The sequence below is a fragment of the Lithobates pipiens genome, unplaced genomic scaffold (genome assembly GCF_037356315.1).
Source record: "Lithobates pipiens isolate NorthernLeopardFrog02 unplaced genomic scaffold, aLitPip1_a1.2 Scaffold_3, whole genome shotgun sequence".
Classification (NCBI taxonomy): domain Eukaryota; kingdom Metazoa; phylum Chordata; class Amphibia; order Anura; family Ranidae; genus Lithobates; species Lithobates pipiens.
Window position 1 is genome coordinate 207370731 of NW_027507790.1, and position 25666 is coordinate 207396396.

A 25666-nucleotide genomic window follows, 5' to 3' on the forward strand; every position below is an offset into this window, starting at 1 on the left:
TTTAGGAGAGATTCACCCTCTAGGTAAGCCTCATTATAGGCTTACCTGTAGGTACAAGTGGTAGTACAGAGTTTACTACCACTTTAAGGTGAGGGTTGGGTTGGGCTTTAAGGCAGCTAATAAATGTTAATGGCTTTTATTTATTTTTTGTCTTACTCAGTGGGCCATTGCACTGGTTTTTCTGATTCATAAAGAATGTTATGATTGTTGGCCTTCATTAACCTGACAGGTTTCAATACATTAGTGTTAATGGACAGAGAAGCATGAACTCCCTGTGTGTAAGCACTATACTAAATTGCCTTTGCTCTAGAAGAGGTGTATAGCTGTGTTGGGGGGGAAACGAGAATTACTTGTATGGAAGGTGCCAGGCCCTCCGGGTCTCCTGTAGACCTGCTTGTTTCATTTTCGTGAAGTGCATTCCTGAAGCCGATCCTACGTTTATACCCCACTGCAAAACCAAACAGAAAACATGCACCCTGGGATAAAACAATATGATTCTATCACATTCCCGGCTGATGATTTTGCAGAATAAATAAATAAAGGGCTCCTGGAGGCAACAGCAGAGCATTATCATTTCTTAAAATAAATACATTTTTGGCACATTTTCTTGAAAGCTTTGAAACCTAAAGTGGTTCTGAAGGCAGAAGGGTTGTGTGTGGTGTGTTTTTATTATTTATTTATTTTTTTCTTCTTTTCCCTCTATGCGTGAAGATAAAACTTTTACTTATAAGTTATACTTATACCCCCCTTATACTTACCTGAGCCCCATTGCAATCCAGCAATGTTGACACGAGAGACTTGGCTGTCCGGGACTCTCCATCCTGATTGGCTGAGACACAGCAGGCGCCATTGTCAATCAGTCAGTGAGTCGATGAGGAGAGAGAGGAAGTTGGGTCGAGCCACGGTTTCGTGTCTGAATAAACATACAGAGCAGTAGCTCGGGTGCCTCCATAGCAAGCTGCTTGCTGTGGGGGCAATCAGCAGGAGGGAGGGGTCAGGAGCTCCAGCGAGGGACCAGAGAAAAGGAGGATCAGGGTTGCTCTTTGCAAAACCTATCCCCCCCCCCCCTTTCAAAAAAAGAAAAAATCTCTAGCAATACACACTAATCTGAGCATGTGCAGAGTGCCTCCTACGGCTCTGTTCTCATGAGTTTACATACCCAGAATTTGATTTCTTGGTCATTTTTCAGAGAATATGAATGACAACTAGAGGTCGACCGATATGGGTTTTTCTCTGGCCGATGCCGATATTTAGAAATCATGGCGGTCGATGCCGATTTTTATTTTATTTATTTTTTTGGGCCGATATGTTAGGCCGATTTATTTATTTATTTATTTATTTATTTATTTATTTTTTTTTTTTTAACCCCCCTTCATCTCCAAATTTAAGACACCTTTCCCACTGGGGCGCTTTTCAGGCACTTTTGGGCTAAAAATATCGCCTGTAAAGCGGCACCCCAGCAGTCTGTGTGAAAGCCCGAGTGCTTTCACACTGAGGCTGGCAGGATGGTAAAAAAAAAAAAAGTCCTGCAAGCAGCACATTTGGAGTGATGTATGCCGCTTCTCCACCACTCCTGCCCATTGATATTAATGGACACCACTGCCGAAGCGCATGCAATTTGTCAGCGGTGCTTCATGGGTGCATTTAACCTCTTCCTTGGCCGCTAGCTGGGTTATATGCACCCCACTAGCAGCCGAATAGCGCCGCTAAAACTAGCAGCGTTTTACCATCAATGCCTGCTTGCTCCAGTGTGAAAGCAGCCTTCATAAGTGATACAGAATTTCTTACATTTAAACATTTATTAAACAAAACAAACCTCCGATCAGTTTATTTGTATGTATGATTTAGATAAAAAAAAAACTATATATTAACCAGAATAGCACGGGCAGGCATATTGGCGTACAGGTACGTCAAATCTTCAATGCCGCCCTGCCATCACGAGCACGCCACCAGCGGGGCGCTTGCGTGCCGGTCGGGACCCCCGTGAGTCCGGTCGTGGGTCCTGCAGACTCGATCGCCGCGGACATACCCGCGATCGTCTTACGGGACGGCTGAATGGGGAAATGCCGTTGTAAACAACAGTTCTCCATTCTGCCTAGCAACTAGTGACACTGATCTCTGCTCCATGTGATTGGAGCAGAGATCAGTGTTCACTAAATGAAAGCCCAACCCCCCACAGTTAGTAACACACCCCTAGGAACACTTAACCCCTACACTGCCACCCACTGGTTAACCCTTTCACTGCCAGTGTCATTTACACAGGAATCACTGCATTTATATAGCACTGATTGCTGTATAACTGACAATGGTCCCAAAAATGTGTCAAAAATGTCCGATGTGTCCATCATAATGTCGCAATCACAATAAAAAATCGCTGATCGCCACCATTACTAGTTAAAAAAAAAAATTCCCAAATTTCCCAAAGACAACCTCTGAATGAGTGCTGCCAGCATTGCTGCAGAGGTTGAAGGGATGGGGGGGTGGTCAGCATGTCGGTGTTCAGACCATACGCCGCACACTGCATCAAATTGGTCTGCATGGCTGTCAAGAAGGAAGCCTTTTCTAAAGATGATGCACAAGAAAGCCCGCAAACAGTTTGAAGACAAGCAGACTTAGGACATGGATTACTGGAACCAAGATAAACATATTTGGTTCAGATGGTGTCAAGTGTGTGTGTGTGTGTGTGTGTGTGTGTGTGTGGCAACCAGGTGAGGAGTACAAAGACAAGTGTGTCCTGCCTACAGTCAAGCATGGTGGTGGGAGTGTCATGGTCTGGGGCTGCATGAGGGCTGCCAGCACTGTGGGGCATTTTAACACCCCCCGCGTGAAAGGGGTCTTAGTAGAAGACATTAGCTGTTTCTCACGCAGTTTTAAGCCTCCTACACAGCTGTTTCTAGTTCAGTAATCGCTGTGTTTCTACCAACATAATACATTAATGACCATTAACACCTGCGTGGTATAATTGTTTGTTTAATCTTACACCTGACTCTAGTCCTACAAAATCCCTGACTTTGTGCAATTGTAAGGCTGGGTTCACACTGCTGCGGTGACCAGATCGGATGTGATTCGCACAGCAATGCAAATCACATCCGATCTCTGTGCGATGCGAGTTCAGCCATACAGATAGTATGGCTGAATTCACATCGCATCCGGCCGAAACTCGCACAAGGCCCTTTTTATCGGTCCGTAGCAGAATCGGATCGCATTGGTGTTCACACCATGTGATCCGATTCCTGTCAGAGTTTGCAGATCGCACTGCGATATGCGAACTGATCTGGGGGTGTCATTAACGTTTCACTGACACTCCCAGCAGTTTGCATAGGGCAGTGTGAACTGCCGCCGGTAGGCATGCGATGCGGGAACCCGCCGCGGATTCGCATCGTTCCCGCATCGCTGCAGTGTGAACCCAGCCTAAAGCCAGCTGCACATGATCAGATTATCTGAAAAAATCTTCTTTCTCTTTCGTTTTCTGAGCATGCCTAGTCTTGCTCTTATGCGTTTTTTTGCCTGCCTAGAACTTTTGCACTGTACTGGCTGGATCCCCAGGTGGGTATAAATGAAAGAAAACCAATGCAGCCATCCTATCTAAAGGATTGGCAAGCTGCAATATAACTTTTGCGTTTGGGTTTAATACTGCTTTAATCCATGCCTGATGCTACTTTTGGTTTCCTCCCCCCCCCCAGAGAGGAGAATGCTGACAGAGCGACACTCCTGCATCCAGAACTTTTTATATATGAGCCCCGTTAGCTAAATGTGCTATTACTAAGCTTTATCCTCCCTTTGCTGATTATACAGCAATTCTGCATGATCCCCTTTTGTATATTGTATTGCATCTCGGTAAAACGTTAAACTGTCACTTCTACTCTAATCCTCTATAAACATTGTTTATTGGGAGGGTCTGCCATCCTTTACACTTTCTGTATTCACAAACCCAGGCCAATGCGTTGTTTGGAATTCTGTGTATTATGTGTTTTACTGGCCATTCTCTGTGGGGTTCAGTGAACGAGTCGTTGTCCTTGTGTTCTTCTGATACTTGTCACATGTAATTGTTTATCATCGCGGTGATATAATGTTTGATGTAATAAAGATCTCCCGTGACGAGGATAAGACCTTCTACTAATAGAGCAGGTCAGGTGGCTTTTGTCCTGCAACTTGCCCCAGACATGAGTTGGCAATAAGGTGTATCCACCTTGTTAATGGCAACTTTAGTATCTTTCAGTTGAATTGTAGAATGTGTCTTGTTTCAGTAGAATCTGTAGTAAGGAACAATAAAATGATCCACTAGCACTTAGAGCTGCACGATTAATCGTAAAAAAAAAAAAAAAAAGCAATCTCGATTCACCCCTCTTGAAGATCTCTCCTGCTAAGAGTAGGCGATTCTTTCATATAAACAAGTGAAGAGATTATCTGCTCACTCAGCTATCAAAAGAAAGCATCCTGGGCAATTTGCCAAGTTTAGAACTTGAAACCTGTAACCAACCCTTACTACTTACATCAAAGGGATAGAACTTGTGTAAACAAATAATCTGGGCAGTCTGCCAAGCTTTCGTGTAAATGCAGGAAGTTTAACCACTTAAAGTCTAAATCTTTTTCTGACGCTTCTGTCTTAAGTTAAAATCAGTATTATTTTTTTAATATTTATTTATTTAGCACAGACCCTAGAGATTAAAATGGCAATTCCTACAATATTTTATGTCACACTGTATTTGCCCAGCAGTCTTTCAAATGCAATTTGGGAAAAAATACACTTCAATAAAAAAAAAAAAAAAAACGAAACAGTAAAGTTGGCACAATTTTTTTTGTTTTAATGTGAAAGATGATGTTACGTCGCGAGAATTGTGAGAGAATTGTGATCTATCTTCTAAGCCAAAAAATCGTGATTCTCATTTCAGCCAGAATCGTGCAGCTCTACTAGCACTGCTAGAGAATACAAAAAGCCGATTTTTAAATTGGTATTAAACCCAGAACTAAAATATATTGCAGCTTTCCCATCATCATTTGATGTTTTTTTTTTTTTTTTTTTTTTTTTTTTTCACCTGGTGACCCGGCCAGTAGCACCTCCTGTATTAAGCTGGCCATAGATGGATCGAATCTCTGCCTGTTCAGCAGAGACCGGCCAAGATTCAATCCATCTATGAACAGGCTGATTGTACCCAAGTCAATACATCAATCTACTTCGGTACAACCAGCATGTTGGATTTGGATTTTTAGCATGCAATTGTTATAGCCTCTAGAAGTAATTGCTGTGTTCTCTTGGCAGGGATGGCTCCCAACCATAGCTCTGCAGGAGGGATTCCCCCATCTACACTGACTGTGTTGATGGGTGAATCAAGCAGTCTTTTTTTTTTTTTTTTTCCTTTTTTTTTTCCCCTTTCTGTAGTTGCAGAAAGAATCTCATAATCTCTATGGCCTGCTTTAAGCCTCTACCACACGATTGGATTTTCAGCAGACAAAGCGTCAGACTTTTGTCCAAAGAGCTTGTGCCTGGATCTTGTCTTGCATACTAATGGCACACAATTGTCAGCCAACAAACACGAACGTAGTGACGTCACTACGTGGAATTTCAGCTCTTGAACGCCACCCTTTGGGCACCTTCTGCTAATGTCTTATTTGGGGAGCATTGACTTTGAGTATGCGTGTTTGTACTTTGGACTTTTGTGTGGTGGACTTGTGTACACACGATACGAAAATCTGACAACAGACCGTTGTCCGCCGAAAATGTATTTGCCTGCCATCCAACATTTATTGGCCGAAAGTTGAACAACAATTGTCTGATGGAGTGTACTAACGGTAGGATTTTAGGCCAGCGGTCTGTCATCACACAATTCCCAGCCGAAAATCCGATCGCCTGTATGAGGCTTTAGAGTGCCTTCTCTCTGGATGAAGCACAGGGGGCAGCAGCATTGTCAATATGGGGTGAGGGGAGCGTTGGATGTACTAGCAGGTTTGATACACATAACAAATTGAACACAAACTCCAGCTCACACCAAAGTAAGGCTACTTTCATACTGAGGCGCTTTACAGGTGTTTTTCCTGTCCAGTGTAAACGCCCAAGTGCTTTCACACTGGAGTGGTGCACTTGCGGGACATTAAAAAAAAAAGTCATCTTTTGGGGAGCTCTTGGAGCGATGTATACCCTACAATGTCAACAAATACTTTCTGCTTCTTTCTTCCTCCTTCTTTTTCTTCCTCCTTCTTCTTTTTCTTCCTCCTTCTTCTTTTTCTTCCTCCTTCTTCTTTTTCTTCCTCCTTCTTCTTTTTCTTCCTCCTTCTTCTTTTTCTTCCTCCTTCTTCTTTTTCTTCCCTTCTTTCCTTCTTCCCTTCTTTCCTTCTTCCTCCTCCTTTCCTCTACCTGAGAGCAAGTGGTAAATAATTGTCTAAATTGGGGGTCTCCAAACTGTGTCCCATGAGCCACGTCTGACCTGTTACGAGATTGTATTTGGCCCACAGCTGGATCAGGAACATATCCTCAGACTGGGGTTTCAGATGTGTTAGCCTCTTATCCCTGATAGGAACCCTGTTTAAGGAGGGCTTTTAATGTGAAAGGTGATGTGAAGAGATATCTTCTATATACACATATAATTCTGCATGCCATCTTTTAGTTGTTTCTGACTAATGGAGCTGTTAAAAATAGCTGTAGACCTGTGATTGTATCTCTTGCCCACTCTACTGCTGACTACCGACCTCATATTGGTAACTCTCAGTTTTAACTGAACTCTGGGATATTGTCAAATTCTAAATATTAGTTGGTTGTAAAGTTGACAGCAGATTACTACTTCTGCTTCTCCTTCTCCTTTTTTTTTTTTTTTCAATTGTCAAACCTCTATTTGTGACAAATGCAAAAGTAATAAAAGCCAGGCAGTTGCCTTCACCACTTATCTCCTAACAAGCTGTTGTAGCTGTAAGAAAAAAAACAAAAAAAACCCAGAACCTCTGTAAATATCCCATACCATGAAACGCGTCGTGCCTAAACTAGATGCAATGCATACATACTTACATGGTCTTTGGATTCAGTTCTGTTATATTATTCTGTCACAATTCTGTTATATTATGATGATTTTTTATTATTGAGGACAATACTATTGTATATTCTATTTATGTTTTTAACATGTAAATGTTTTGGATACGGGATTTTTTTTATATTATGTGCCATTATTGCATGTATTGTCTGCCATGTACCTACTCAATCATGGCAAACAAATACTTGTTAACATTTCACGTTGGCTCCTTTGATTAGCCATAATATAGACACCTCATTTAAAGTCCCGACCCTCTTTCTCTATGTACTTAAATAGGGATGGAGTTGCACGTTACCATGCATCTCATTAAAAGTCCCAAAAGCCACCTCTATTGCACTGAACCTCTGTAAATAAGACACACTTGGGCATTTACTGTACTGCCCTCAACTGATTAGTGCCTTGGTGGTTATTGCCATGTCTGTGGACTGTCTTGTTTGAGGGGAGCTTTCATAAACTTGGAAATTTTATTTAGAATTTCTGGGGTTGTGTCTATTACTTTGAAAGTAAGGCAGGCCATAACGTATTCAGAGGGTCGCTTGCTCAGTACTGCAACCATTAGCAGAACATCCTCCTATTTATTAATGAAAACAAGGTGTTCACTGGATGAGGTGGAGGGGAGGGTAGTAACGTCATGTTCTCCCTCCCTGTCCAACTGGGGTACACCTTGTATCCATTGAAAAGAATACAAGGCATTCTATGAATGGCAGCAGTGCTGAGGAAATGACTATCTGCACTCTGGCTGTATGTTTTAGTGTCATTGTCCTGCTGGAAGGTGACCCTCTGCCCCAGTCTTAAGTCTTTTGCAGACTCCAACAGGTTTTCTTCTAAGATTGCCCTGTATTTGGCTCCATCCAGCTTCCGATCAACTCTGACCAGCTTTCCTGTCTCTGCTGAAGAAAAGAATCCCCACAACATGATGATTCTGCCACCACCATGTTTCACGGTGGGGATTGTGTGTTCAGGGTGATGTGCAGTGTTAGTTTTAGGCTGAAAAGTTACATTTTGCTGTCTCCCAAATGGCTTCTCGTAAACTACAAACGGGACTTCTTATGGCTTTCTTTCAACAATGGCTTTCTTCTTGCCACTCTTCCATAAAGGCCAGATTTGTGGAGTTCATGACTAATGGTTGTCTTGTGGATTCTCCCACCTGAGCTGTGGATCTCTGCAGCTCCCCCAGAGTTACCATGGGCCTCTTGGCTACTTCTCTAGTTCTACATGGCTGGCCTGTCAGTTTAGGTGGATGGCCATGTCTTGGTAGGTTTGCTTTGCAATTGTGCCATGCTCTTTCCATTTTGGGATGATGAATTTAACAAAGCTTCGTGAGATGTTCAAAGCTTGGGATATTTCTTTTTTATAACCTAACCCTGCTTTAAACTTCTCCACAACTTTATCCCTGATCTGTCTGGTGTGTTCCTTTTGGTCTTCATGATGCTGCTGTATTTATACTGAGATTAATTTACACACAGGTGGACTCGATCTACTAATTGGGTGACTTCTGAAGGCAATTGGTTACACTAGATTTTAGTTAGGGGTATTGGAGTAAAGGGGGCTGAATACCAATGCACACCACACTTTTCAGATATTTATTTGTAAAAAAAAATTGGAAAATCTTTTTCCTTCCACTTCAAAATTATGTGCCACTTTGTGTTGGTCTATCACAGGGATATGCAATTAGTGGACCTCCAGCTGTTGCAAAACTACAAATCCCATCATGCCTCTACCTCTAGGTGTCCTGCTTGTGGCTGTCAGTCTTGCTATGCCTCATGGGACTTGTAGTTCTGCAGCAGCTGGAGGTCCACTAATTGCATATCCCTGGTCTATCACATAAATTCCAAATAATACATTTACTTGACAAAATGTGGAAAATTTCAAGGGGTATAAATACTTATTCAAGGCACTATTAGTGTGCAATAAAAATCATACCTGGAGGTCTGCCTAATACAGATTTTAGTTTGAACTTTTTTCTTTACCAGGTTAGGCCTAATTTATTAAAATGAGACGAGGAGGGGAATGATGCCCCTAAAATATTCAATATTTTCTCTGAATTGAATTATGGAAAATTTTAACTCCATTTTTATTTTATTTTTTTTTATTTAAAAGGGAGGGGGGGACCCCTTTTATTTCTAGAAGCATCAGTTCACATCTACAGCACTACAGGAACGTGTGTAGTACTGCACAATACACTGCAACAATATATGTATCTGTTCTGTATTGCCATTCCCTCTGAGTGGCACTACAGTACTCCACAAAGCATGGTGACGGGGATTTGTGCTCTGTGGTGAAAAAAAACACTGTTGCCCTGAATTTTGATGCATTGGGGCTCATTTACAATTACCGGGTGCGATAATGCAGCACAGTACAATTGTGAAGCATCTTGCTGTGCATGCTTACTGGAGCAAAGTATTTTCTGTTAACTGTTATGTTATATGGTCACTTATGGTACAAGGCTTCTTGAGTTATCTTTTGTGTACTAGCCATTACAAAAAAAAAATGTACCGATGCTTGGAGTTTGCCGAAAGCTGTCAGGTCCGACATTTCAATATGTTCAAAATAAAGCCTTTTTTCTTCCAACAGGAGATGTGAGTGTAAAAAGTTGGATAACCTGCAGCTCTTTGATTACTGAACTACTGCAAGGCTCGGGGTATTGTCAGCTGCAGCCTGGCGGCCGGGCATTATAGACTTGCTTAGAAAATTGTCTGTTGTGTGGTCACATTTTCATGATGTTCTGCCCAGCGGTTGGGCTGCTCAGAGGTGACCATGTCTTGTCTTTTAATTTTAGACAGTATCAGAATGCCTCCAGATCTCTTACGCTGTTTGTAGAATTGGCATTTACACGGTAAGGTGTTTATCATGCAGCCAACTTGTGTCCGTGCACAACATTTCACGTGTCATGCCACCAATTTTATTTTTGACATTTAGTGAGTGAGCATGTCGTCTTTTGTGCCTAAATTCTTCCATTTGTCAGCTAAAGTGAACCTGTCTCCTCTTGGTAGTCATAATTAGAATGGGAAAACATTAGACTGCCCACTTTTTTTTTTTTTTACCTTTTAAGTATTTTAAGAAGCAAAGCACAGACCTTGTATTTCTTTGCCATTTAAACAAAGTAGTTTATTTTATCTGAATTGGAGAAACCAGGAAAAAATATAGCGGGAGATTAGGAAGCACACACTGCGGTAAATACAAGATATCCATGGAAAAATCGCCAACAAATGGGACCACCTTGAGTCATTTCACCACGTCTCAGTCTCACTGTTCTTACATATATTTATATTATAATATATATATATATATATATATATATATATATATATATATATATATATATATATATATATATATATACAGGGGTTGACAAATTTGCTTGGAATCTAGGAGCCAGCTTAAAAAGTTAGGAGCCATGTCCGTGACGGCGATCCGGACCTGTCCCTAGCCTGACATGGAGACGAGTGAGGGGAAGATAGCAGCGCCATCGCTGCCCAACCCCCCCCCCGTCTCCAAGTCATTGCCCATAGCTCTTAGAGGGACATTTTTTTTTTTTTTCAATTGCATTTTAGTGTAAATATGAGATCCGAGGTCTCTCTGACCCCAGATCTCATATTTAAGAGGACCTGTCATGCTTTTTCTATTACAAGGGATTTTTACATTCCTTGTAATAAGAATAATAAGAATAAAAGTGACACAACAATTTTTTTAAAAGAACAGTGGAAAAAAAAAAGTTAAAATAAGCAGAAAAAATAATAATTTTTAAATGCGCCCTGTCCTGCCCGCATATAAAATCGGTGTTTGAACCACACATAGGAGGTAGCGCCGTGATCGGTAGAGCGAGAGCAATAATTCTAGCCCCAGACCTCCTCTGTAACTCAAAACGTGCAACCTGTAGAATTTTTTTTAAACGTCGCCTATGGAGATTTTAAAGGGTAAAAGTTTGTCGCCATTCCATGAGCGGGTGCAATTTTGAAGCGTGACATGTTGGGTATCAATTTACTCGGCGTAACATTATCTTTCACAATATAAAAAATAATTGGGCTAACTTTACTGTTGTCTTATTTTTTTATTAACTAAATTATTTTTCCCAACAAAAGTGCGCTTGTAAGTCCGCTGCACAAATACGGTGTGACAGACAGTATTGCAACAACCACCATTTTATTCTCTAGGGTGTTAGAATAAAAAATATATATAATGTTTAGGGGGTTCTAAATAAAGGGAAGAATAAAGAGGCAGGTAATATAAAAGTGTCATTAGCATTGCTGGTTTGTCATACCAACGGCGACCACAAGAGGGCGCCAGATTCCATAAGGAATCATAGGACCGCAGAAGGCCTCAAAGCCGCGGCCTAAATTTTCGGCCGCCGGCGGAACGGCCCGACGCGATCACGCTGGGGGGGTCCACAGAGACAGGATACCCCCAGCTGTGCTGCCCCAGGCGCGAGGTCGCTATTTCTAGTCGCCAATGCGACCTGGCGCCCGGGTTTTGTCGAGCCCTGTATATATATATATATAATCAAAAATGAGCAACAAAGCGGTTACAATTTACAGTAGGTATGATCACACCATTTTTGTTTTATCCAGCTGTATTTACAACTGATAACATTGAAGTAAGATTTAACACCAACGTGTCAGAAAAAAAATGAAAAACTGAATCGCCGCGTTGGAAAAAGGATCACCCCACCCTCCTAAAAATGACTTGTAAACTAAGGTGTAGCTAATCCCCCTTCATGATGGCACACAAAGCCATTTGACTTTCAACTGTGGTCATTTTGATTAGCTCTGCATGAAAAGAGCTTTCCTGGAGTTTTTCAGGCCCTGGTAGTGCAACTGAAGCAAACAATCAACTATGGGTGGCATGGCACTGTCAAAAGAAATTAAGTTGTGGATAGCCACAAGTCAGGAGATGGATACAAAAACAATTCAAAGGCTTTATAAATCCCTAGAAGCACAGTGACGTCTAAGTCTATTATTAAGAAGTGGAAGGTATTTGGTAAATCGCAGACCCTCCCTGGATCAGGATGTCGCTCTAAACTGGATTAAAGGTCCAAGAGGTAACTGATCAGGGAGGCTACCAAGAGGTTTACAGCAACTCTGAAGCAGTTGCAGGAATTTATGACAAAGAGTGGTCATTGTGTGCATGTGACAACAATATCACACATTCTCCACAAATGTGGCTTGTATGAAAGGGTTGCAAGGAAAAAAAAAAAACACTCTTCAAGAAAGGCCACATGCAATCCAAACTCACCTTTGTAGATTCTGCGGCCACATGGAAAAAGTTTAATGTTCAGATTAGACTAAAATTGAATTATTTGGCCTCAACACCAAATGACATCTCTGGCAAAAATCAATACAGCTCACCATCCAATTAACACCATTCCTACAGTAAAGAATGGAGGTGGTAATATCCTGTTCTGGGGGTATTTCTCTGCAGCAGGGACTGGAGCACTTGTTTGGATAGAAGAAAAATGGATGGGGCAAAATACTGTTGATTTCTTATGGCAAATCTGTTGCCCTCTGTCAGAAAGTTGTTTAGTTGAGAAGAAGGTTTGCCTTCCAACATGATGACCCAAAGCACACAGCAAACATGACCACACGGTGGTTGAAAGGGGGGGGGGGGGGGGTGACTGGGGTGAATGTCCTTGTATGGCCTAGTCAGAGCCCAGACTTGAACCCCATTGAAAATCTGTGGAATTACTTTATTGCAGTCCACAAATTAACTGAACTTGAAGAGTTTGCAAATATTGCAAAGTCTAGATGTGCCAAATTAGTAGAGACATATCCCAACAGACTAAAGGCTAGAATTAAAGTAAAGGGTGGTTCAACAAAATACTCGCACAAGGGAGGAGATCCTTTTTTCCAATCCAGCAATTCTGTTTTAAATTATTATTATTTATTTTTTTCTGACATATTGGTGTTATATCTTTCACTTGGATGGTATAAGTTGCACTGAGTAAATACAGCTGGATAAAACAAAATGGTGTCTGTGTTCATTTCAGGCTGCAAAGCAACAAAATGTAATTTTGCTAGTTTAATGCTCAAACAGCAGCTCTCCAACCTTAATTCCCTATCCTACCACCCCTCGTGCTTTCTATTGGCTAAACAAGAATGCCTAAAGCTGTAAAACGCTTGTAGTACACTTCTAAAGCACTTTAAAAACACTTGTAAAAAGCTGCAAAAACGCTTAGAAAAAAGCTTGAAAGACGCTAGTAAATTGCTACGCTCAGGCGTGAATGGAGCCTTGGGGTAAAAATCACACAATACTCTAGGAAAGCCTTTCTCAACCTTTTCAATACAGAGGAACCCTTGAAATAACTGTCCGGTCTCAGAACCCTGCTGACAACAATTACTATATCGAACTAGAACTCATACATTAGTGTGATGGTCAGTGGGAAGATTATTCCATTATACTTGTGGTCATTGGGAAGAATTACCTCCTTATAGAGGGCTAAAAAAATCTCAATGGTGTCAGTGGATACTTATCTAAGAAGCAGAAATTGTTCATTGCTCAAGGAAGGAACCCTTAAAGCGGTAGTAAACCCGCTAATTTTTTTTTTTTTTTTTTTTTTTTTTACCACCTGCAAAGCAAAAGGCATAATGAGCTAGTATGCACCGCATACTAGCTCATTATGAAATACTTACCTTAGAACGAGGCCCCGACATCTGTCCCGATCCACACCGAGGGAGCTGACATGCTCCCTCTGCGTTTCTTCCGGGTATCGCGGCTCCGGCGCTGTGAGTGGCCGGAGCCGTGATATCGTCACAGATTTCATCCTAGCCGAGTCGCCACTGCCGGACTTTCAGCCGAGAATCCCCTTGTGCACATGCGCCGCTGCAGTCAGAGGCGCATACCGAGGGGAATATCTCCTAAACCGTACAGGTTTAGTGGATATTTTTTTTACCTACAGGTAAGCCTTATTATAGGCTTTACTGTAGGTAAAAGTTAAAAAAATGAGTATACAACCACTTTAATAACCCCTGGAGGAACCACTGGGGTTCCAAGGACCTCTGGTTGAGAAACTCTGCTCTAGGGTGGTCCTAGATGATCTCAAATGATTACGTTTGATGTTGATTTTCAAATGGATATCTCAATGCTGGTTTCCCTTGTATCATAACCTTCTTGGATGAATGTTGTCATGGCAGTGCTGAAAAGCTTGGCCGGGGTGCAGCTGGTACTAATGTTCTTGTAAAACTGATGGAAACCAAGGGGATTTCTAAGAGGAAACTGGAGGGATAGCTTCTTGGTCATACCATTACTAGTCCCACTTGAGTACCTCTTGGCCTAGTACTACTATGACAAATTTCTGGTTTTACATAGGGATAAAAACCTTGCACTGTAAAAGTACTAAATTATACTGGCCTAGTACCCACTGTTCTTTCCTCATTGTATCTACTGCAGAGTGACAGGTCCACTTTAATGTTTTTGTGACCAATAAGTCCATTTTCATCAGTCATTTTTTCCAAATGCTGATGCTCAGAAGTAGAGCTCTGTAATGCTTTTGCCTTATAATGCAAAACAAATGATGTCATTTATGCTACTGTCCTTTTTTTATATGTGTATATACAGTAGAAGTCATTTAGTTTTGAGTAAGTATTCACAAAACTGGAATTTCTGGTTAGCAGAGACGTATTGAGTCAAATTTTATTTATACTTGCCTGCAAAACCCTAAGGTACAGTACTTTTGAATTCCAAATCTTTGAGAATCTGGTGGTGATGGGTAACTTGGACAGTCAGGATTTAGGATCCCATAGGGCATTTTATCCGCATGTGTTTTTGCCTGGATGCGATTTGCATTGAAATCCAATGGCAATGCATTAAAAGGCATGTCAACACACATTAGGTGTACTTTGCATGGAGTGTCAGTGCACAGCCTGGTGTTTGGGAGACGTTGACAAGCAGGTCTCCACTCCAAGCTGCTCCTCTCCATTGCCACTTGAACACCAAGTGCTGGAAGCTGAGCTGTCCATACTCATAAACTCAATGTAGAAATGGAGAAGCACTGAACACCAGAAGGGGTACTAAAATCCATGTTTATTGTATGAGATATCTGCAGGCATTGCAATGTCAGATCTCTATGAAAGGCATTGGAGGGGGTAATCCTCGGGTGGGGACTGCTTTGCAATGCCTTTTGGATTTCTTATACAATAAACATGGATTTTAGTGACCATTCCAGTGTGCAGCGGTTCATAATTGCACATCCTGGCATGTTGACCTCCCATTTAAATGTATGTGCTGAAGTGCGTTTTCAATGACCTCAGTAGAAAACACATTAAAGAAAAATTAATCGTTGTGAATCCAACCTGAAACTAATGGAAAAATCACAAAGGTTGGATTTGTACTTTTTTTTTTTTTTCGTCCTCTTGTGCATTTTTCATTCAAATCAATGGAAACACAAAGCGCACGTCACCACGACTGATCAGCACTGCATTATAACCCACATCAACTTTGGCATGCATTATGATGCTTTTCTATTGATTCCAATAAATAATGCATATGTGTAAATAGGCCCAACATTTTGTTTTTGTGTTTCTTAGTTGCCTTCACTATTTATTAAAATGTGTTTTTTTTCAGCATTTACAAACCTTTTGAAAGGAATATTCACAGTTGTATTGCAGCCAAAGCTGGGGGGGGGGGGGGGGGGGGTTGGAGGGTTAGGACCTCTGTCAGTTTGGTGCCCCTAGGGAGTCCCTTCCAATTTAAAATTGTATATTTTCCCCTTAATTTCTGTCCTGGGGACTTAAGTTAAAACAAAGTGAGCTAATCTTCAAAACCAGAGCACAGGCATGACAAAGACTTGACAGAGGTTCTAACACTTTTTAAATTTATTTTTCTACCCAAGACTAGAAAAGATGATCTGGTTGCACTTCAAAATCTAGTGCTAGTATGTTTGTCCAATGTTTCATATTCAATCATTGTTCATCCTGAATCAAATCCAGACGGAATCCAGTGTCACCTCCTGTATGGGCAGCAGTGCATGTTGGTTTCATGCATGTTGTGGAATGCAGATCTTTATCCAAATGAATGTTTATAATGTGTTTTTTTACGTTGTGTGTCAATTCTCCACCCCAGCCACCCACCACCCCGGTGTTCTGGATGTGTTGTGGTGTTCTGGATGTGTGGCGCCTTTTAAATGCATTCATGGTTCGTCAGTGAAAATTTTGCTTTGATGCTAGTCCTGCCTGTTAAGGAATGAACAGTGCCAGTGAGATGCTGAATGGTACAGCCTGTACATCGGGCATAAATCCATGAGCGTGCCACTGAGCGAGAGAACATTGGTTAGATTCTCAATCCACGCTAACAGATGACTTTTTTTTTTTTTTGTTTCAGGCAGTTGCGGTTGCCTGAACACCCAAACAGTGATTGCATCTTATAGGATGCTCTGTAGTTCACTGTTCAACTGATGATTTGCCAGCTGGCTCAGCTGACTTTAAGCCCCTGCTCACATTGGCGCAATTTGACATGTCAAATCGTAGCCTATTGCCGGCAATAGCACTGTCCTAATCTGTGTGACGCCTACTTTGCGGTGCCGCAACTACTTCCAAAAGTAGTTCCATCATTACTTTTGGCATCTTTGGGGGTGGATTCAACAGAAATCTGTGCATGAACCCACAGATGTCTTTCAAAGCGCCCCCCAAAGTCAGACTGAAATGCGGGTTTGAAATCGTGCTGAACTCGCACAATTTCAAACTTGCGTTCAGTTTGAACGAAGGCTGACATTTTTGGTGCTTGCAGGGATACCCATGGCTCAAATTTTTGTCTGATTTTATTAGAAAATGAAAGAAATTTGGGTTGTCTATTGTCAGTAAAGCCCCATACACACTATCAGATTATCTGCTGAGTTTTTCCTTCAGATTTACCAAAACCATATAATATGAGGACAAACCTTAGGAGTTTCAATGTGTATGGCTGTATGCAATCAGGCCGGCCCTTCTACTACATGGTTTTGGTAAATCTGAAGGAAAAACTCAGCAGATAATCTGATAGTGTGTATGGGGCTTTAAAGGAAGTGTAACCTTTTATCAATTATCTGGGGCCTCATTCAGTTTAACTCCTTAAGGGTTCTAAAGGAAGATTTTTACTTTTACCTTTAACCACTTGCTTACTGGGCACTTATACCCCTTTCCCTGCCCAGACCAATTTTCAGCTTTCAGCGCTGTCACTCTTTGACAATTGTGCGGTCATGCTACACTGTACCCAAAACATTTTTTACACAAGTAGAACTTTCTTTAGGTGGTATTTAATCACCACGGGTTTTTATTTTTTGCTATACAAAGATGGAAAATATTGAAAAAAAAAAAATCATGATTTCATAGATTGTTCTAAAATTTTGCAAACGGGTAATTTTTCTCCCAAAATTTTTTTCTAACACCCTAGAGAATAAAATGGCGTTTGTTGCAATACATTTTGTCACGCTGTATTTCTGCAGCGGTCTTACAAGCGCACTTTTTTTTGGAAAAAAAATTCAGAGTAAATCTATATCCAACATGTCATGCTTCAAAGCTGCGCCCGCTTGTGGAATGGTGACATAATTTTACGCGTAAATGCCATAAAGATCTTCCTCTTCAAAGTGCCGACGTATAGCTTTGTGAGCCGATCCGGAAGTGATTACCTATCGTTTGATGTTGCTACATTTGAAGAGGAATATCGTTATGGCAGCAGCTAGCTACCATAACCCCGGTTTGCTCTTCAAGAGCGGGCAGTCAAGATAAGTGGTATCTGTGGCGGATTCGCCGCAAGATCACTTTTATCTGTGGTAGGAGAGGGCACCCCCTTCCGCCGCTCTCCAGCATCCTCCACCACTTACTTGACATGTCGGTAGCGGCGGACGCGATCGGATCCTCTCCCTAGCTTGATATGGAGAGGAGTAAAGGGAAGATGGCCCCCACACGTCTCCATATTATTGCAGGGCAGAAGCAACGTCAAAACTTCACTTCCGCCCATAGATCTTAAAGGGCCTATTTTTTATTTTATTTTTACAACGAACAGTGTAAAATTAAAAAACTAAAAGGTAAAATTAAATATATATTTTTTTAAATGCGCCCCATCCCGCTGAGCTCCCATACAGAAACTAACTCATACGTGAGTAGCGCCGCGTATGAAAACTGTGTTCAAATCACACATGTTAGATATCACCGTGATCGTTAGAGCGAGAGCAATAATTCTAGCCCTAGAACTCCTCTAACTCAAAGTGCAACAAGTAGAATTTTTATTTTTATTTTAAATGTCGCTTATGGAGATTTTTAAGGGTAAAAGTTTGTCTCCATTCCACGAGCGTGTGCAATTTTGAAGTGTGACATGTTGGGTATCAATTTACTTGGTGTAACATTATCTTTCACAATATATATAAAAAAATAAAAAATAATTGGGCTAACTTTACTGGTTTTTATTTTTTAATTCAAAAAATTTATTTTTTTCCCCAAAAAAGTTGTAAGACCGCTGCGGAAATACGGTGTGACAGAAAGTGTTGCAACAACCGCCATTTTATTCTCTAGGGTGTTGGAACCCCCAAACATTATTATATAATTTTTTTTCTAAGTAATTTTCTAGCAAAAAAAAAAAAGTTTTTGACTTGTAAACACCAAATCCCAGAGGCTCGGTTCTTAAGTGGTTAACACACTCGTGTTACATTCTTTGATGTGGGTTTTGAGTCGCATGACCTGTGAAAAACATTTGTGCTAAAATAGCAGCACAATCGCCGTAAAAAATTGCGGCAAAACCACTGTGAATGTGTGACAAAATCTTATGTGCTTATGGTGCCATTATTAGTATCTTTTTCTCTTATCGGCCGAATGCTGATAACCCGATTTGACGGTGGAAGTTTCGGTGCATCTCTATTTTAGGTGTTGGGGTGGCTCACAATATATGTGGTGCAAATTTGCACCACATCAGAATCTCGACCCTGTTCGTTGCAGAGTGTATGTTAAGTCAATGACGTCCCGCAATCCGTTTGCAGAATCTGGTGCAGACAAAAAAAAAGGGAGTGGGCATAAGTTTGGTCCGAATGTGATGCGAATTTAGCCATCAGCGATGCGGTGCGAATTGCATGCGATGTCTGGCTTCGCAATTGTGTGAACTGGCCCTTTAGAATACCACAGGGGCAAAAATTGGGCTTTCTCCACACCCTGATTTTCCCGGGATTATTTGTGGACAATCTATTGAACACTCATGGCAGGACTCGACAATCTGCCAATCACTCCTTTCGAAATATCTGTCAAATTAGGGCCTAAAACCTTCCTGGAGAGCTGAGGTGATATTCTAAGCTTATATATTGACTTTCCAATTGATTGACTTTTGCACATTACTATCATGGTGACAGCTTGCTGTGTGTATGGAGACCATGAATCCCGAACCATGTGCTTCCAGGTAAGGCCATTTATTTTTATTTATTGACTAGATGCACATTTTAAATGATGCCAACATATTACACATAAGTATATTTCTTTCCAACAGTCCTTGCCCCCAGAGGAGATTACTCTGGTTTGTCCCTTTCTGAGCCTTAAAGGAAACTCTCCATGAAATATGAAGTCTGTCACTTTAGGCCACCTCCTGATAAAGGCTGAATGTTTGGTTGCCATGGCGATTACTCATCTTTAATGAATTCTGGATACCGTCTCAGAAAAATGTAAAGTCTTATTTGAAGTCAGAACTCGTCATGTATGCACTTATTCTGGGCCAGTGAAGTAGAATTGATTGAATCTATGGGATCAGCATGGCAGCCAGGAAATTAGAATTTTCAGAAGGCAGTATTTAAAAAAAAAAATGTAAATCCAACATTTGTATTCTTGATATGTGCCTGTTGTACCATGTACTTGTATGAGAAAGTATCCTGTTCTCTGTGTTGCCTCCTTTGTGTGAAATCCCTGGTGTTCCTGCCAGTACCTCTGCTTTCCTGTTAAAAACTGACCATGCTAATCAAAAGAGCACAGTGTGTTCAGTTCTCTAGCTATGCTGGGAACTCTGCCTGCTCTCCTCCAATGATCAGGCTTGTCCTGGCATGATATATTTTTTACTTTCTGCTATAAAACTTATCCAATAAAAAAAAAATCATCTAATTTCTTCATACATTAGGCCAAAATTAATTCTGTTTACATGTCTTTGGCAAAAAAAAAAAAAAATCCAATAAGTGTATATTGATTGGTCTGGCAAAAGTTTTATAGCTTCTACAAACTATAAATATAAACCTATAAGTCACTGATCGCCACCATTACTTGTATGTATGTGTGTGTGTGTGTGTGTGTGTTACACACACACACACACACACACACACACACACACAAAAGTGGTCTGGTCTTTGACCAGCAAAATGGTCCGGTCTGTAAGTGGTTAATGAATAATAATAAATAAAAAAAAAAAACACAGCAGTAAAGTTTGCCCATTTTTTTGTATAATGTGAAAGATTTTACGTTGCGAGAATCGCAATCTTTTTATTCTAAGCAAAAAAAAATTGTGATTCTCATTTGGCCAGAATCGTGCAGCTCTAACACATATATACACACCTCTTCTTTTTTTTTTTTTTTTGTCCATGCAAAGCAGGGAATAAAATCCATCACTTCCCTTAGTAAAAGCACCCAACACAAAAACAAAACAAAGTACACAAAAACACCAGCTAGGCACAGTTAACACTTTGATCCATCCTAGATGTTTAACCCTTTCCCAGCCAGTGTTATTAGTACCATGACAGTGCATATTTTTAAGCACTAATTAATCACTTTATTAGTGTAACTGGTTCCCACGCAGTGTCAATTAGTGTCCGACTGTCTGCCGCAATATCGTAGTCCCACAGTAAGTCACTGATCGCCACCATTACTAGTATAGTGTGTGTGTGTGTATATATGTATATGTGTGTGTATATATGTATATGTGTGTGTATATATGTATATGTGTGTGTATATATGTATATGTATGTGTGTATGTATATATATATATATATATATATATATATATATATATATATTTATTAAAAAAATGTGTGTGTGTGTGTGTGTGTGTGTGTGTGTTTTTATTTATATAATAATACACAGTATCTCCACAAAAGTGAGTACACCCCTTACATTTTTCTAAATATTTTATGCTATCTTTTCATGTGATAACTCTGAAGAAATGACACTTTGCTATGATGTAAAGTAGTGAGTAGGGATGAGCCAAACACCCCCCCCCCCCCCGGTTCAGTTCGCACCAGAACTTTCGAACGGACCCCAAATTTGTACGAACGTTAGAACCCCATTGAAGTCTATGGGACTCGAACGTTCGAAATTAAAAGTGCTAATTTTAATGGCTAATATGCAAGATACTGTCCTAAAAAAAGGTTTGGGGACCTGGCTCCTGCCCCAGGGGACATGGGTCAATGCCTAAAATGTTTTTAAAAATGGCCGGTTTGGCGGGAGCACTGATTTTAATAACGATTAAAGTGAAAAAAAAAGTGAAATATTCCTGTCTATAGTATGCCTGTGAAGTGCCACGTGTTTCCCGTGTTTAGAACACTGCCTGCACAAAATGACATTTAACGGAAATAACGTCATTTAAAACTGCTTGCGGTTTTAATGTTATATCTGGTTCCTGCAATATGGTTGAAAATCATTGAAAAAAATGGCATGGGTAGCCCTCCCTGCCCATTACCAGCCCCTTTGGGTCTTGTACGGATATTAAGGGGAAACCCGTACCCATATAAAAAAATAAAAATAAGGAAATACGTGTGGCCCCCAGGCCCTATATACTCAGAACAGCAGTATACAGGCCGGTGCAAACAAGACAGGGACTGTGTAGCTTTGTTATGTTAAGTAGAATTTGTAATTTTTCAACTGGTACATTTTTAAAGTGTAGCTCCAGTCAAAAAATCTATTTTTAAGCTTTTTGGAAAACATAGGGAAGGGTTATTACCCCTGTATAATTTGTTTTGCCGTCCGTCTTTTTTCATCTCACTTGCTGTTGTCTCCTTCCATTTGCAAGTGGGAGATGTTTGTAAGTTGGATTTTTGAAAGTAGGGGCCTGCCCTATATGCTCTGCAGAAATGGCGGAACATGGTGTTGATTTTTGCCACAACATTGTAAGCCCTCAAAGTGACTCTTGGTGGGCGCTGGAGCGCCCCGCTGGGAACGATTATATCAAGAATTGTAATTACATGCCATTGTTGAACAGTGGTAGAAAAATTGACCTTTGGTGGTTGTGGTCCTCACCGTTACTCTGGGTGGGCACAGGAACGGGCCCTCCTATGAAATATATCAAGAATTGTAATTACATGCCCCTGTTAAACAGGGGCTGAAAAATTGGGCTGCTGGCACTGGTGCTGGTGCCACAACACTGCAACCTCTCCCATATACTCTAGTTGTAGTGCAGGAATGAGCCCTGTTGCAAAGCATTGCATCAAAAATTGTAACTGAATGCCCCTGTTAAACAGGGGCAGAAAAATTGGGCTGGTGGCATCACCCAGAACCAAAAATGTTCTTCCAACATATCAGCGGAGGAGGAAGAGGATAGACAATCAACATAACAGGACAGTCACTCAGCATCAGCATAGGCAGTCTTGAAGGGATGTGATATTTTAAAAAAAATTATTCGGTTACATCAGCTTCAGGTGCTTGGTAGCTGTGGGTGATCCAAGACTGATTTATCTTGATGAAGGTCAGTCGATCAACTGAGTCAGTGGACAGGCGCACCCTGTGATCGGTAACAAAGCCACCAGCAGCACTGAAGGTGGGTCACTAAGGACAACATGATCCGCAGCTACCTCCTCCCAGCCACGTACAAGTCCACTGGTTTCTTGGGACTGTAAATCATCCCTACAAGACTGCTGCTGCTGCTGAGTGCCAGCCTCCATGCTGACACAATCATCCTCCTCATCCTCTTCCTGTGTGATGGGTGGCACAGCAGGAACACTGTCTGGATAAAGGGGGCCTTGAGAGGCAAGGAAGTCCTCCTCTTCCTGCCTCTGTTCTGCCTCAAGTGCCCTGTCCATTATTCCACGCAGCGTATGCTCCAAGAGGTGGACAAGAGGTACAGTGTCGCTGATGCATGCACTGTCACTGCTCACCATCCTTGTGGCCTCCTCAAATGGTGACAGGACAGTGCATTAATCCCTGATCATGCCCCACTGGCGTGTGAGAAAAAACCGAGCTCCCCTGACCCTGTCCTGGTGCCGTAGTAGCACAGGTACTCATTGATGGCCCTCTGCTGCGTGTGACCAGCTGGAGCATGGCCAACGTTGAGTTCCACCTGGTGGGCATGTCCTATATAAGGCGGTTCTTGGGCAGGTTCAACTCCTTTTGGAGCTCAGCCAGCCGAGCACAGGCATTAAATGATCGGCGGAAATGCACACAGACTTTCCTGGCCTGCTTCAGGACATCCTGTAAGCCCGGGTACCTGCCCAAGAACCGCTGCACCACCAGGTTAAGGACATGAGCCACACAGGGCACATGGGTCAGTTGTCCCTGTCGGAGGGCGGAGAGGAGGTTGGTGCCATTGTCGCAAACCACCATTCCTGGCTTAAGCTGGCGTGGCGTCAACCACCTCTCGGCCTGCCCCTGCAGAGCTGACAAAACATCCGCCCCAGTGTGGCTCCTGTCCCCCAAACAAACCAGCGCAAGCACGGCATGGCATCGTTTTGCCTGCGTACTTGCGTAGCCCCTGGAGCGCCTACAGAGCACCGCTGGTTCGGAGGACAGAGCACTGGAAGAGGCCATGGAGGAAGAAGAAGAGGAGGGGGTGGAGGAGAGAGGTGTGTCATAACCAATAGTAGCATTTTGGAGGCGTGGTGGCGGAACAACCTCCAACACTACTGCACCTTGTCCTGCATCCTTCCCAGCTACCAGAAGAGTGACCCAATGGGCCATGAAAAGCAGGTAACGTCCCTGTCCATGTCTGCTGGACCATGAGTCAGCGGTAATATGCACCTTACCGCTGACGCCCTGTCCAGCGAGGCAAGGACATTGCCTTCCACATGCCGGTAGAGAGCCGGAATCGCCTTCCGTGAGAAAAAGTGGCGTTTGGGGACCTGCTACTGAGGAACCGCACATTGTACAAACTCACGGAAGGGGGCCGAGTCTACCAACTGAAAAGGCAGCAGTTGAAGTGCTAGCAATTTAGCCAAGCTATCATTCAACCGTTGGGCATGTGGATGGCTGGGAGTGAACTTCTTTCACCGGTCCAGCTGCTGGGGCAGGGACATTTGCCTGCTATAATCGGACGTGGGTGTACTGCTAGCAGAGTGCCCGGAAGCACTTTGCTGTGACACACTTAATTCTACACCTTCATTCCTCTCAGAGCAGGTTTCAGAGAGGACTGATGGTCTAGTGGGGTTGGAGATGCCAGCTGATGAGGAGCAAGGAGAGGTCCGCTTTGTTCTTTGGTGTGGGTCTTTGAGATACGCTTGCCAACGAGCTGCATGGCAGGTCAACATATGTCTGGTCAAGCATGTGGTGCCCAAGCGGCTGATGTTTTGGCCACGCGAGATACGCTTGAGACATATGTTGCAAATAGCAGCGGTGCAATCTGATGCACTCGTCTCAAAAAAGGCCCACACCAAAGAACTTTTAGAATAATGCGCAGAGGCAGCGCCCTGCACAGGCGGAGCTCTGCGGTGTGATTCAGTCGGTGTGCTGCCCCTAAGCTGGCCCCCGGAGGGCATCCTGCCTTGCTGGACATGTGCCGCCTCCTCCTCCCCTCCTCCCTCCTCCCTCCTCCTCCTCCTCTCTTACCAGGCACCCACGTGGAGTTGGTGCCCTCATCATCCCCTCCCTCTTCATCACTGGAGCAAACCTGGCAGTATGCTGCAGCTTGTGGAACATGACTGCCAGATTGCTGTCCTTCTTGAGCATCCCCTCTCTCTGCATTCACGCTACTGCCTTCCTCTAGCTGAGTATCATCATCGGAGCCTACAAAACACTGGGCATTCTCCTGGAGCATGTACCCAACACTGTGCTCAAAGAGTTCAGGAGACTCCTCAGGCGGACGTGGTGGGTCTAGGGAAGGAGTCACTGATGATGACATTGAGAGCAGGGAAGACGATGCGTTGGCAGCTGCTTTGCTAGTACCCTGAGCCTGGGTGAGAGAGGATGAGGAGGATGAAGAGGGCTTGGTCATCCACTCTACCAAATCATTGGCATGTTGCGGCTCCACATGTCCAGCTTCCGAAAAGGACAAGCGTGTCCCATGTGCTGATGATGACGATGCACCGCGTCCATGACCAGCACTATTGTCTCTAGACACAGAGCCTGCTTGCCCTCTTTTATCGGCTCGCGCCTGTCTGTCTCTCCTTGCTAGCCTTCCAGACATGGTAATGGCCTGAAGGGAGATGGGAAAACCAGCAATTGGGTAGTATATATTGTGCTGGAGGCACACACAACACCCACTAACTCCGGCAGTTGGCTCAATTACAGAAGAGCTATGTAGGTGGATATAACGTTGTATACTGTGGTCAGGGCACGCAGACAGCACGCACAATCTCCTACAACTGACTGCAAGCTCTATTTAAAAAAAGAGAAATATAGCTAGCTATATAGGTGGATATAGCGGTGTATACTGCGGTCAGGGCACGCAGACAACAACCACTACAGAAGAGCAAGAACGCAAAATCGGCCGATAACGATCGGTGTATACTGTGTTGAAGGTACACAGGACACCCACTAACTCCTACAGATGCCAACACACTACACAAGGCCGCCGCGCTG

General features: G+C 42.5%; 1 protein-coding gene across 2 annotated transcripts in view; it reads left to right on the forward strand.

The window, feature by feature from the left end:
* ARL15 (ARF like GTPase 15) overlaps positions 1–25666 on the forward strand; it is a 476807-nt gene that overhangs the window by 33995 nt on the left and 417146 nt on the right. The window contains exon 2 of one of the 2 annotated variants that reach the window (XM_077462750.1): positions 9799–9855. The exons of the other annotated variant lie outside the window; for it this stretch is intronic. Coding sequence (XP_077318876.1) covers positions 9799–9855 — 57 coding nt within the window. The remainder of the gene's footprint in view (positions 1–9798; positions 9856–25666) is intronic. 2 annotated transcript variants of the gene reach the window in all.